This window comes from Aptenodytes patagonicus, chromosome 6 (assembly GCF_965638725.1).
Source record: "Aptenodytes patagonicus chromosome 6, bAptPat1.pri.cur, whole genome shotgun sequence".
NCBI classification, from domain to species: Eukaryota; Metazoa; Chordata; class Aves; order Sphenisciformes; family Spheniscidae; genus Aptenodytes; species Aptenodytes patagonicus.
The window spans coordinates 31,874,584-31,886,877 of record NC_134954.1 but is presented as its reverse complement, the minus strand read 5'-3'; the positions used below and the strand labels follow the sequence as shown (position 1 = coordinate 31,886,877).

Genomic DNA, 12,294 nt, shown 5'->3' with positions numbered 1-12,294 from the left:
CTTGCTTTCCAGTTGCACCCTCCTCTTTCAGAGGGTTATCATCTTACTGCTTAACAGCCACTTTCTGCAGTAACAGCTCTTTTAAGGATTTCTGAGTGTTTTTATTTCCATGAGTCTTGGATAAGAGACTTCCAGCCACCCCCATGACAGGACCTGGCTGCCCTTTTAGATGCTTCTTCAATTTCTTCTGCCTGGGCTCCTCAGTTTCCTCCTTCCGAAGTCAAATGCTACTGCGGGGGGACTGGTGACCTCTTCCCCTTGGGAGGATGCAGTTGCCATGCTGTTGTCCCACAAGTGGGATCCGGTACCTGGTGTGCAATAAGCCAATCTTACACACAGAGCCAAGATACTTATTTATCTCATGTTTGTGCAAAGATGGGTGCTAGGTGGCAATTCCACAAAGCCAGCACAGCACACAAAAGAACTACAGTGTATTTATATTGTTACATGATTAGCAAAAACCCACCTAAGTTCATGCTTATTGGTTAGTTATGTTCAAATTAGCCTCGCTTGCCATGTAAATTAGCACGCATACTCCTTGCAGATTTCTGGGAAGCAAGTCTTCCCAGTCTTGAGTTGGTGGTCGTGATCTCCCCCTGCCGCCTTTACTTTTCCCCTAGTTACTGCAGTTTTTTGCTGACTTCTTGTTTCTTTGGCAATCATCTAGCTCAAGCTCCTGCTTGAGCCACACCCGGCCGCAGAACAAGCCAGCCCGGGCCGTCCTCATTCCTCCCGCTCCGCAGCAAAAATCCCGACGAGGGTGGGATTCGAACCCACGCGTGCAGAGCACAATGGATTAGCAGTCCATCGCCTTCACCACTCGGCCACCTCGTCCTGCCCCACACCCCGCACGGCCCCGCCCCTCGCTAACCGGAGCGGGGCCCCGTCGCCCGCTGCCAGCGGGCCGCCGCTGCCCCGTCGGGGCCCGGCCCGGCCGTTCCGCGGCGGGGCTGCCCGCCGCGCTGAGGGCCGGCCCCGCCGCCCGCTGGACGCCCAGCTGGGGTCTAACCTGCCATCGCCCTCTTAGCGCAGCCGGCAGCGCGTCAGTCTCATAATCTGGAGGTCCTGAGTTCGAGCCTCAGAGAGGGCAGAGCTTTTGCCGCCCCGCCTGGCGTGGAGTTGGGGTGGGCCGCCATTTTGCTGCCCCGCGCAGCCCCACGGCCGCGTGAGAGGGCTGTGTGGTGGGCCCAGCCCCGCCCACCCCCGGGGCCCTCCCCTCCATGCCCCGCGCGCCACGGTCCCCTCCTCCCCGCCGCGGCGAGGCGGCCCTGCAAAAAGGCCATCCCGGCACCGCCCCCCGCGGTGGCCGGCTCCCCCCACCAGGCGGGGCGGCAAAAGCTCTGCCCTCTCTGAGGCTCGAACTCAGGACCTTCAGATTATGAGACTGACGCGCTGCCGGCTGCGCTAAGAGGGCGGCGGCAGAGCAAGCCGGGCTGGGCCCTCAGCGACCCCACGGCGGCGCGGGCGGAAGGGAGAAGTGAGGCTGGTTGGCGGCGCGGAGGGCGGGGCCGCAGGAGGCGCGGGGCAGGACGAGGTAGCCGAGTGGTGAAGGCGATGGACTGCTAATCCATTGTGCTCTGGACGCGTGGGTTCGAATCCCACCCTCGTCGGGACTTTTGCCGCCACGCCCCGGAGCCGCAGCTAAGGCGTGAGGTCCTGGGGCAAGAAGACGTGGGGGGGTGCCAGGGAGTGAAACCAGCCTCTACAGCACTGCGGGGCTAGCAGCCACAGCCCTGCCCCCGCCCCGCAGGCTGGCAAACCTAGGTATTTCACGCAGGTTGACAGCATCCCATACCAGGAGCTATGCATAGCAATGAGGTGACAGCACATTTCAAGCCACTAAAAATTTATTAGGTACAAACCACATTTACAGCAGATGGTGTGAACCGCATCCCAAAACATTTTTGGGTTTTTACAGCTGAATTCCAGGTAATCTGAGAACATCAACAGCAGCACAGGGGTAAAGCGTGGCGGAGAGCAGCACACAGGCTTCGCTTTGCATACAACCAGTGAAAGTTAACACAACTCAGCATGTGGCATGAACAGCCTCAAAGCATAATTTCTTCAGTTCAAATTTCTTATTTCAATTTAATATTAACCTACTATTGCTATTCTAGGTTTAAGAGAGATAATACAAATGCTATTAAAAAAACCACTATAAAATTACTTTTTTGGAAGGTAGCTGACAGATTTGGACTACTGAGAGTTTCAAATGAAATTAGAAGCAAGTCAGAAAACCCGTCTCTGGCAGGCAAGATCATCAGCGTTCACCCCCAAAGCTGCAGTAATTTGTATTTCACCAGGCAGAAGTTTGAGAAAAATCTGCTGATATTGTAATAAAAAAAAGATTACTTGTACAGGAGTACTGCAGACATGAAGTACATCTTCCTACTATTTACTGGGAATCAATATTAAACTAAAACCAAAGGTCTTCAACTGTCAAAGCCACAGCTTTTTAAATACTGGAGAATGCAGGTGATCTGCTCTTCCAAAATAGGAAAATCATTTCTCCATAGCTGTTTACTGAAGAAAATGTCCTGCTTTCCAGCATGACAATCAATCTGTAGAATAAGCAACTCACTGGTTTTAATGCCGTAAATATTCAATACAGTAACATTTGGGCCCAGCAACACAAAAATCCTGCTGGATTTGCGTCGAGCATCATTAAGTACAAAATGCAGCCAAGTGTTGCACCGACTCGAGAATGACAGTATTGACATTCCTGGGCAGCAAAACAGCAACTTCAAACTACAGTGCTGCTGCAAGGTAGCTTCTGCATGAAGCAGGCAAGCACAAAGCTGGGACATCTCGGGGACTGTGACTATGGAGAGCAATTGCCCTAATGTTCCCAGGGGCCCCTGCTACCTTATAGTTTTCTCCTGGTGAAGCTATGTTTACCCAATGAGAGCTGGTAGAAAGAAAAAAACGGAGTGTCAATTTAAGGCTTTCCAAGAAAAGAATGTGACTCATCTCTGTGCCTGTGAAGCAGAAAAGGGAGGGAGGCCCAGACCAGCCAAAGCTCAGCAGTGAGCCAAAGGGACACAGCTAGCCACGACACACCGTCCCTGTGCAAGGCAGCCACATGAGAAGGGCCCAGGCCCCAGGTCTGCTCTGTTCTTCTCCCAGGAGGACACCTGCTTTTTCTAGAACATGCGCCAGGGGTTTATCTGTTCAATCACCCAGCCCTGGATTTCTTTACCAAGTCTCTTGGTCTGCACACGTGTCTCACCTCTGCTCAAATATCCACCATGTCCACCAGAGCAGATAGGTGGAGCTCGGAGGCAACTTCACCCTCCTTGTTCGCTCTGAGGAGCCGCTGCAAGTGTTTCAGTCTGTCCGACAGCGTGGGGCTTACCTCCTCCACCAGAAGTCTGCATCCCTCTTGACTCCCAGCCTGGACAGAAAGAAAGAGATGAGACCAAGAAAGCAGCATTACCCAGTACCAACAAGGAACTTCTCAGCTCACTGGCTGTTCCCCCACTTTTGAGAACAACCATGGAGGTCAGCACCCCCCACCCAAGGAGGGAAGGCAAAAATAGCATGTTCTGCTATTTCTGTCCCCAGCCTTCCTTTAACTGGGGGAAATTGACCCACAACTGATGATTTCCTAAGCTAAAGTGCAGCACCACATGGGATACTGTTATGACTGCCAGCAGCAGAAAGCATTAACACCTGTGAAGAACTCTTATTCCAGATCTGCAGAAAGCATTCCCCTCCCTGGAAAGAAGTTATTTCCAAGGCATAGTTTTTCAATTCTTTATTTCCCAAGTCTATCCAAAACTGCATACCAAGGTAATTCCCACTAAAGGTTTTGTAACTACAGCAGGTTTGGCACCTGCACTCCTCAGACCTACAGTTAATTCTCAGTACCACCCTTTCTTACCTCTCGAGCAGATGACATGGGACTCTTCATCAACGGACAGGTGACAGTTGGGGTGGAGACCAGAGACTGGGGGAGGTAGAGAGGAAGACCTACGAAATCGCCAAGGGGCTCAATGTCCTCAGATAGACATTGGTGCAACTGTTCTTCAAACCTGGACAGAAAGATTAAGAGCATCAGTCAGATTGCAGCCTAGCTTTGTTCTTGTAACCAGTGGGTTAACCAAGAGTTTTGGGTTCAGAAGTGTCTGCAAGATGTTCACAGACATCTCCAACACAGTCTGACATACCCCACTGCTATGACAAAAATCCATCGTAGAAGGTTGTGGTATAGAAAGGAGCCACACAGACTGAAGACACCCAACTGATGGGGAAGGCAGCAAAGACAAGAAACGCTTGGGCCAACCTCAAAAGCTTTAGTTCTTCAGCTTTGTGATCTGCATTGCTACAGGCACCAAACTGACATCCCAAAGTGGATTTTATAGACATTTGTGATACTGCAGGACAGACTACTGTACACACTGTACTGCTTTAGTTTTGGTGGCTTGATTGACCACAGAGAGTTTCCAAACGTTCCTCAAAGCTCCAAGTATTTCTACCATCCTGGACTGTTCCTGTGATGCAAGTAGGAGCCAACAGGGAACTACACTGATGTGCTTGGTGAAATTAGATGAAACTGGAGATAGTCTAGGCTGTTTCCTAGCACTGTTGGACTTCAGCTTCCCATTACATACAAGTTAGAAATTGTTTACAATTACAATGGGACAGAGCTGCAAGGAAAGGATAGCTGCTCTGGGAACTTACCTCCTGTTCTCTATTTTCTCCAGTTGCAACTGTGCCAACAGACGCTCTGGGAGAAGCTCCTGGGCTGAAGCTGTGTCTGTGAATTCATCTGCATTGGGAATGCTCTTTTCTTGACCTGACAGCATGCTCATGCCAGAACCATATTGGCCTGGCATCATGGAGATGATACAGGGTTTCTTAAAAGAGTCAGAAGATTTTACCCTTGACCTGAGGGGGAAGGTTAAAAAAAAAAACAAAAAACAAAAGCACAGAAATTGGTATGAGCATGTTGATTTTTCCCTACTGGCTTGAAGTTTGGAAATAGCAGGGAGTAAGAACTGATCATTTGGAGACATAATTCCCTTGTACCAGGGTCCAACATACCACCACCTGTGTGTGGGATTTGAGAGAAACTAATCTGACAGGGGGCTGGGATTCACCCCAAAGAAAGGTATCTACCTAACATCTCCTGCTACACAGCAGAGCAGCAGCTAAGCTTCCAAGAGGGAAGAGAGATGGCTTCACTCTGGACAAGGCTAGGGAAGCGAGATAGACCCTTGAGATCTCAAATACTTTAATGCCACACAGCTCTAAGGCACCCTCCCCCCTCAACCTCTAGCGTTTTATCTTAGCAGTGGGACTTTCCTGATGTCTTCCCACAAGTTGGGAACAAAGCCTCCTTTTGAACTCAGCATGCTGCAAAATTAACAAGTAATTATTAAAGAGCAAATCTGCAGATCATCTAACATGTAATTCATCTGTCAGGTCCAGGCTGCAACTGAAGGTGAATGTAAGGGAGAGGGCACTATTAAATAAAGGACATGTTTACGATCTATCCCTATGCTCTTCCCCAACCTCGCACTGTTTTTTCCTCCATGCTTTGTGTACCTAGAGTAGAAGTCTAATTCCAAAGCCTCAGCAGTGTTTTCTTTGGCAGAAGTTAATTTCTCCATTTATAATGCTTTAAGCACCCTCCAAGTAATCCATTTCTTTGACAGCTGAGTAACCCTGAAGAAATAAAATCTATTTACTACCCAGTTTCAGCACACCCTTGTACGTCATTTCAAGGAGATGTACACTAGCACGTTCTGGGAGGATGCCATATGCTGGTTTTCAACATCGTGATGGCACTGTATGTTCATCACAGAGGCCCCAAGCAACCTCCTCGGAGTTCACCGAGCAACTCTGATAGCACAATGGCCAGCTGAATGCTACTCCCACAGGCAGCGCCAGCAGCTGCCTCACCTTTTGTGGCCTTGCCGGATCTCCTCCTGCGTGCGCAGTCTGGCCTGTTCCCATGAAAAAGGCAGAGTGAAGTTCTTTAGATGCTCCTTGAAGAAGTACACACGAATCTGACCATCTTCACTTACTGCTTCTGTGAATAAACCCAAACCCAACGTTTAATATTAGAACAGATTTTCCCCTTCAGAAGAAAAGCTCAGTATTGAAAAGCCAATTTGAAGAAAAATTGTGTGTTCACTTTCAAGCAGCTTTAAGTTGTAATCTGCATGTAAAAAGGAGCCTCCTTGAACTCATTTACTATTCAACAGATACCAGATTACTGGGAAAGACTGTAAAATGCTGCTTTATCTTCATTTTAAAAATTCTAGTGCATCCAAGTTCAGTGTTCAGTGAGCTAAGTAGTCATTTTATTAAAAGAGGCTCCCTATAGTTAAGACAAACAGGGCACCAAACCCCCCCCACACTTGAAATTGAAAGCAAACAGAATCCAAGACAAACTTCACTAAGCCATGAAAGCGCTCATTAACAGTGGCAGCCTGCCATCTCAGCTGACCTGAGCTTACATGACCTCTGAGGGACCAATTCTTGGCCTTTGATTGAAGGTAAACCCTCTCCTACTGGGAGAGGAGGGCTGAAAGACTCTGACCATATTCCTCCAGAGACAAAATTTTTAATCACAAGCTCAAGTCAATCAACACTAAATACACACTCCAAAGAGCAGAAAGATGTGCAGCAAGCACAGTGTCATTCTACAGGAGGAGATCAAGACCATAGCTCCCTCCGGGCTACGTATCAGTTGCTGCCACGCATAAAGGCACCACTGTCAAGTTATTAAACACAGTTATGCAAGAAGTATCATCCATGTTGTAGAAGGACACAATACCTGGAGCAATAGGCAGTTTGGGTGGTTTCCAGTCTCTCAGTTTATGATCAATGCAGACTGCCAAGATATCATCCCAAGGGATCTCATCAACAGAAGGTCCATCTTCAGAGTTCCCAGATGTTCTGTTTTTCCACTTCTGGTAAGTTTTGCTCAGCAGATTCTCCACTTGAGACTGGATCAGTGGTTGAGTATGGGAAGAACTAGCAATCTGAGACACATACTGAAAAATCATGTGGCAAACAGGACGCCAAGGAGCTATGGAAAAAAAAACAAAGTAAATTGCGAGAATTTGTGACAGAGCCAAACTACCCACCTTACAGGCTGATAGTTCAACACAGCGCAGACACATCAGAGAATGATGTGTTGCCAAGAGGATATCGCAGCATGAAGTACGCACCACCTAACGGCGGCAGATCTAGGTAAGGGATCTGGAAGGACAGCACAGCCTTCTTCAGCCAGGCCAGGTGATCAGGCATGTTCCACTGCAGGTGGGGCAACAGCTTGTTACCCCCAGGCTCTGAAAACTCGGTAACAGGCCAAGACAAGTCACAAAGGTGCTCCGAGGATGCCGCATCTGAAAGAAACTGCAGCACGCTGTTGTACAGCTCTATGACGACCCCAGGCTCCTGAGATGGCAGGCCAGCTAAACGCCTCTCCTTCCAGTCATGGTAGAAGCGCTTGCCAAATTCACCATCAATCCCATTCTCGACATACTCCCGAAGGGTCTGACTGCAGAGCTCAAGGGAGTCAGGGCATTGGGAAACCAGCCAGCCCACAGCCGCAGAGATCTATGACACACAAAACATGGGTGGTTGGAATCTGCTCTGCAGTGATCAGAACACAGAGGATTCAATCCTGAAACCCTAACTGATGTAACAGTATTCAAGATACTATGCCGCAAAATACAAACAAATCAACTATCATCATCCCGGTATTTGCAACAGTAATTCTCCAACTAGGTGGTCACAAACTAAATTCACGGGCAGCAGGCTCAGGAACAGACAGAATGAGGCTGTTCACACCAGGTGCAGTTGTGCTGTGGAATTCCCTGCTGCAGGATGCTGGGGATGCTGAAAACTTATCTGGGAGAAATTGGACAGATTCACAGAAATTAGCCTAGGGTGACTATATCCAGAGAAGCCATGTCTGATCCTGGCAGTCCTTGAACTGCAGAGATGCAAACTGTGAGGGTTCGTGGGGGAGCATCACTTTGGGTTTGTCTTGTTCTCACCTTGTTTCTCAGGAGCCTGTCAGGGAGAGATCCGTACAATCCTTCTTTGCATATGTGAGAGGACAGAGGCATCCCTCAGTCCCATCCACCAAGACGGAATAATACTGGGTGATCTCACAGCAGCCAGAAGAGCTACAAAGGGTCCTTTGCATTTTAGGACTGGGAGCTTAAGGGTACAAAGGCTTACCCACCACTAGCACTCATCTGTTAGGCAGCAATGGTACCTCTGCTAGTCAACACAGGTGGGACAGACAAGAATGGATTTACATAATCCACATATTTTGGTCTCAGTGCAGTTTTCAGTATTACACAGAAGAAACTATCTTTTATGTAGCAAATGCAACTGATCTCTAGTCAGTTAAAATAGAACAGTCACAAATAATGGAAAAGTAGCAGAAATATTTCATTTCAGAATAGTTCTGGCTGATGTTGGAATCACTATTAACAAGCGAGTACCCAACTCCAGCAAATTCAGATGTGTGAAAAAAATGGTAAGAGAGCTTTTTGAACAAAAATTATGTTACAGAAACTTCAACAGAAAAAATATCCCACTACACAAGACTCAGCTGCAATTTAAGCTACTGAAAACATAACAGTTCCTTATAAGGCATTAGTAATTGAGAGGTTAATGATAAACGAGCCAAGTATCTCTTCATGCGAGTTGCTGTTCTTACCCTTCTGGTGCCTTGTAAGTCATTGATTGAACCTGGGAGCTCAACAATGGTGTAGTCTGAAATAAGCTGGGCTGAAATCAAGTCCTGCAGCATCAAACCTTAAAAATAAGAAAACCTGCCATATACACAAAGAACAAACCGGTATCTCCTACTCTGACCTACTCTGCATATATTCACAGCATTAATTCTCTCTTCCATCTTTCCCCACAGACTCTCAGGATCAAATACTGTGTGCAAAGGAAAACTGGAAGCTAAAAGAAAGTTCATTTCTTTCCATATTGATCAGTTCTTAAGGCCTCTGGATTTCTAGCAGAGCTTTTAGAAGTATTGTACTTCACAGTCTCTCCCTCTGCTAGACACTGTATTTGAGAGACTGCACTAGCTGCAACGGTTCTACTTGGGGCAGCTCTAAGCATTCACATTGTTTTTTCAAGGCACAGAAATAATCACGTACCTTCTTCTACTTCTTTCTCTGTGGCCTCCTCTTCCTGACTGGGGACTAGAACCACCAGGGGAACTATCGGGTGGAAAGGTTTGGCCTGAAGCAACTGTTTCAACTGCAGCAAAGCTGAAAGCCAATAAACATCATCTTCTGCAACATCTTCACTCCTAACTCGAGGGGGCAGAAGAAGAATGAGACCACTGGTTCCAAGCAAGTCTTTCTGCATCTCAGCTGTATCAAGCTCAGAGTCGGACAGCGCACCATGTGCCACCTATACAAGTTACAAAGATGACAACAGTAATGTAGCTAAAGCTATATGAAGCTATTTTCATACTGAAATCTGAAGTTTACTATCATCAGCATTCAGCTTTGACATTCATTACCAGGAGCTCTACAAATCTTAAAACAATGAGTTACGAGACAAACATGGATGTATCCAATAGATGCAGGTGAGCACAAAAGTGCACTTCAGCACCTGATTTGGCATCAGGAATTGAGATGATTGAGGTTCTAACTATTGCACTGTATTTAGGCAGGTATTTACTTGATTGACTAGAAAGAAAGACAAAATCCATCTTTGTTCAGGCCTTTTCAACAACCCCATCCCTCCCAGTATCATCTCCCTCCAACAGGACACAGTGTGAAAAGCCTCTGCACAACATCCACTGGAAAAGAGCACACCCTGCTTTTATGGCCTGTTAGGTATGACAAAATTGTTCTCACCTACCTTTACACACACACTGACTTTAATACTTCTTCTCCCTTGTGTGCCAGGGAAATTAAATAACGTCAGTGTTTGAATTCTGCCTTCTGTATGTGAAGCATTTTTCTTCCAGCTTTTGTCTCCCATAAATTTGGCTTTCAACCAATCCACCAGTACCCTAGCAAACAAGAAAGAGTGGGCTTTTGGGGTTTTTGTTTTTAAAAAAATGGCATTTTAGGGTTTTAGCACCAACACCTCTAAGACAACACAATCTATCATAACCCCAACCTTCATATTGCTTGGATTTTGCTAAATAGCCATTAAGTGTTCTGAAATTCTCCACACTGGTACATATCTCAAGGTTTTCCGTTTTCAATATGAGCAAAAGGAATTCAGTGAACAATGTCAGGAGAAGATACAGACCACTGCAATAAATTACAGCTATATTCTTTAGAGTGCTCTGGAGAAAAAAAAAAACAAACTGGAAATTTGACATGGTGCGGGAAAAACATACATCAAGGACTGTATACTACTACTCTTCCTCTATTTGACTGCCCTGGTGAGAAAGGGACCTATCAATCAACTCTTACTTACCTGTTGGGATCATCCTCTGCATATTCATCATCATTTGGCAAAACCAATAGCACCTTCCAAAAAAACTGTTCTTGTTGAACTGGAATATGTTCAGTGATTAATGAGACAAGATCCAGGGGAGTCCAAGCTAAATCACTTAAAGAGAGACAGAAGCTGGTGAAAAGACCCCCTAGTGATCATTCCCACCTGGGGAATGTTTTTCTTGCTCTGAACAAGTTACAATACTGTAGTAGCTACTGTCCAGTTCAAACAGTACAAAATTAGAGCTAATTCTTTATATCTGTTGCCCAACTATTTCACCACAGACCAGATGCCTTCAAAAATTGCAGCTGCTAAATCTGTTACATAAGCCTTACTTTGGAGATTGTGCGACCATATGTGTATTGCTTCACTTCCACACTGCTTCAATACCCTGCTCCAATAAACACACAGACCATTAGAGTGCATGACAAGCCATGAGAAGGCAGACCTCCTGCTGCACTTTAAACATCTAGATCAATCCCTTTGTGCCACAAGCCAGGCCGTTAACAGCTCATTTACTCCTCTCCCCCTATACCCTATCCCAGGCCCCATCCCACCCAGGTACAAAAAACACTAAAACAAAACATAATATCCATCAGATCCTTAAAGTTACACCCACGGCAATAGGATCAGATGGCCTAATGCTTTCATGAATTTATTTTCCAATTTCCCTTATCTCAAAAATACTCCCAGAAGCAAGGCTGCAAGTGGACACGTGAATATGATTTTGCCATTCCTTACTGACATTTCTGAGATCTCTGGCATTTCTGTTACAGTTTGCTTAGAAAGAAAACAAGGATCAAACACCAACATACCTTAACAATTGCTGGTAGAAGTGCTGAACTTTAATTTCATGCACAGTCTTGTTTCTCAGCCAATTCAATCTGGAAACAAAAGATTCTTGGTTGTAATTTTTGGTATAAAACAGGTACTTTAACCAATTTAAGAAACACTGACTAAGACCCGAGAAGTACTGCAGACACTTTAGAAAGTTGCCGTTAATGGAAGAAGGGTTTCTTTAGGTTTGCAGTCTTTGTCATGGCATTTGTGCAGAAAGGGTCTTTTTGGGGGTATTGGAGAACAAACAGTTTTGCAAAACCATTAACGTTCACAATGAAGATTTAAAGAGGGCTACTTTGTAACTTACCTTCCAAAAATCAAACAGATTGCCAACTGCTGTCACTGTAAGTATCCTTACCTCGTGCAAGAGATCCCCAGCTTTCCTCCATTCCCCAGGTTTACAATTCTCTTGCACAAGTTCTCCATGGCTATAGGCCACTCAGCACTGGGGGACAGTGCTTTCAGTTTATTTTTTGGATCTGCACAACAGGGAGCAGCTGGAAACGCCCTCATTTGACGTTTCAACTTTGTTCGAGCTGCCACTGCCTCCCTCCACCTTTGGAAGAGAATAGATAAATAGGTCACATTAATAAACTCCTCTGCAGACCAAACAGGTTTTCTCATCTTTGCTCTTCAGATTGGATTGGGCTCTCAAACACCCCACAAGTCACGCTCTGCCCAGGGGCAAGTGTGAGGGTGGTGCATGTGGGTGGTGTAGCGGGCTCAGGCTGTATTTCTGGACACAGCAGCAAAGTCAGAGCTCAAACAGAGCATGCACAGGACGAGACCTCCCAGCTGTACACATGCAGTGTCCAAAAGGGGCAGCCTTGTGCCCCATTCAAAAAAAACAATGCAGACAAAAGGGAGCAGCCTTCTGCTTAGCAAGCTGCACTTGCTCTCAGCAGCCAGAGAGATCACAGGAGAGAAGCAGGATTGCCACTCTTCCATCTTATCACTTCCTTAGCTGTCCTAGCTGCGCTCCCCAGGCAGAAGTTCAAGCAT

At 46.5% G+C, this 12,294-nt stretch overlaps 1 protein-coding gene and 4 non-coding genes across 6 annotated transcripts in view; 2 read left to right on the top strand and 3 right to left on the bottom strand.

The window, feature by feature from the left end:
* Positions 1-79: 79 nt before the first annotated feature.
* Positions 80-12,294, bottom strand: part of MCM3AP (minichromosome maintenance complex component 3 associated protein) — a 28,711-nt gene continuing 16,496 nt past the window's right edge. The window contains exons 17-29 of one of the 2 annotated variants that reach the window (XM_076341981.1): positions 11,651-11,848; positions 11,268-11,336; positions 10,432-10,566; positions 9,862-10,015; positions 9,147-9,405; positions 8,693-8,790; positions 7,185-7,575; positions 6,788-7,042; positions 5,908-6,037; positions 4,684-4,890; positions 3,884-4,034; positions 3,230-3,394; positions 80-308 (exon numbers count right to left, since the gene is read on the bottom strand). In XM_076341981.1, coding sequence (XP_076198096.1) covers positions 3,236-3,394; positions 3,884-4,034; positions 4,684-4,890; positions 5,908-6,037; positions 6,788-7,042; positions 7,185-7,575; positions 8,693-8,790; positions 9,147-9,405; positions 9,862-10,015; positions 10,432-10,566; positions 11,268-11,336; positions 11,651-11,848 — 2,206 coding nt within the window. In that variant the 3' untranslated portion in view covers positions 80-308; positions 3,230-3,235. Of the gene's footprint in view, positions 309-1,829; positions 3,395-3,883; positions 4,035-4,683; positions 4,891-5,907; positions 6,038-6,787; positions 7,043-7,184; positions 7,576-8,692; positions 8,791-9,146; positions 9,406-9,861; positions 10,016-10,431; positions 10,567-11,267; positions 11,337-11,650; positions 11,849-12,294 lie in introns of those variants that run through there. The other variant, XM_076341982.1, reaches the window with a different exon arrangement.
* TRNAS-GCU (transfer RNA serine (anticodon GCU)) lies at positions 753-834 on the bottom strand. The gene has a single exon. It is a non-coding gene; the product is annotated as a tRNA-Ser (tRNA).
* Positions 1,018-1,090, top strand: TRNAM-CAU (transfer RNA methionine (anticodon CAU)). Its single transcript has one exon. It is a non-coding gene; the product is annotated as a tRNA-Met (tRNA).
* On the bottom strand, positions 1,342-1,414 carry TRNAM-CAU (transfer RNA methionine (anticodon CAU)). The gene has a single exon. It is a non-coding gene; the product is annotated as a tRNA-Met (tRNA).
* Positions 1,529-1,610, top strand: TRNAS-GCU (transfer RNA serine (anticodon GCU)). The gene has a single exon. It is a non-coding gene; the product is annotated as a tRNA-Ser (tRNA).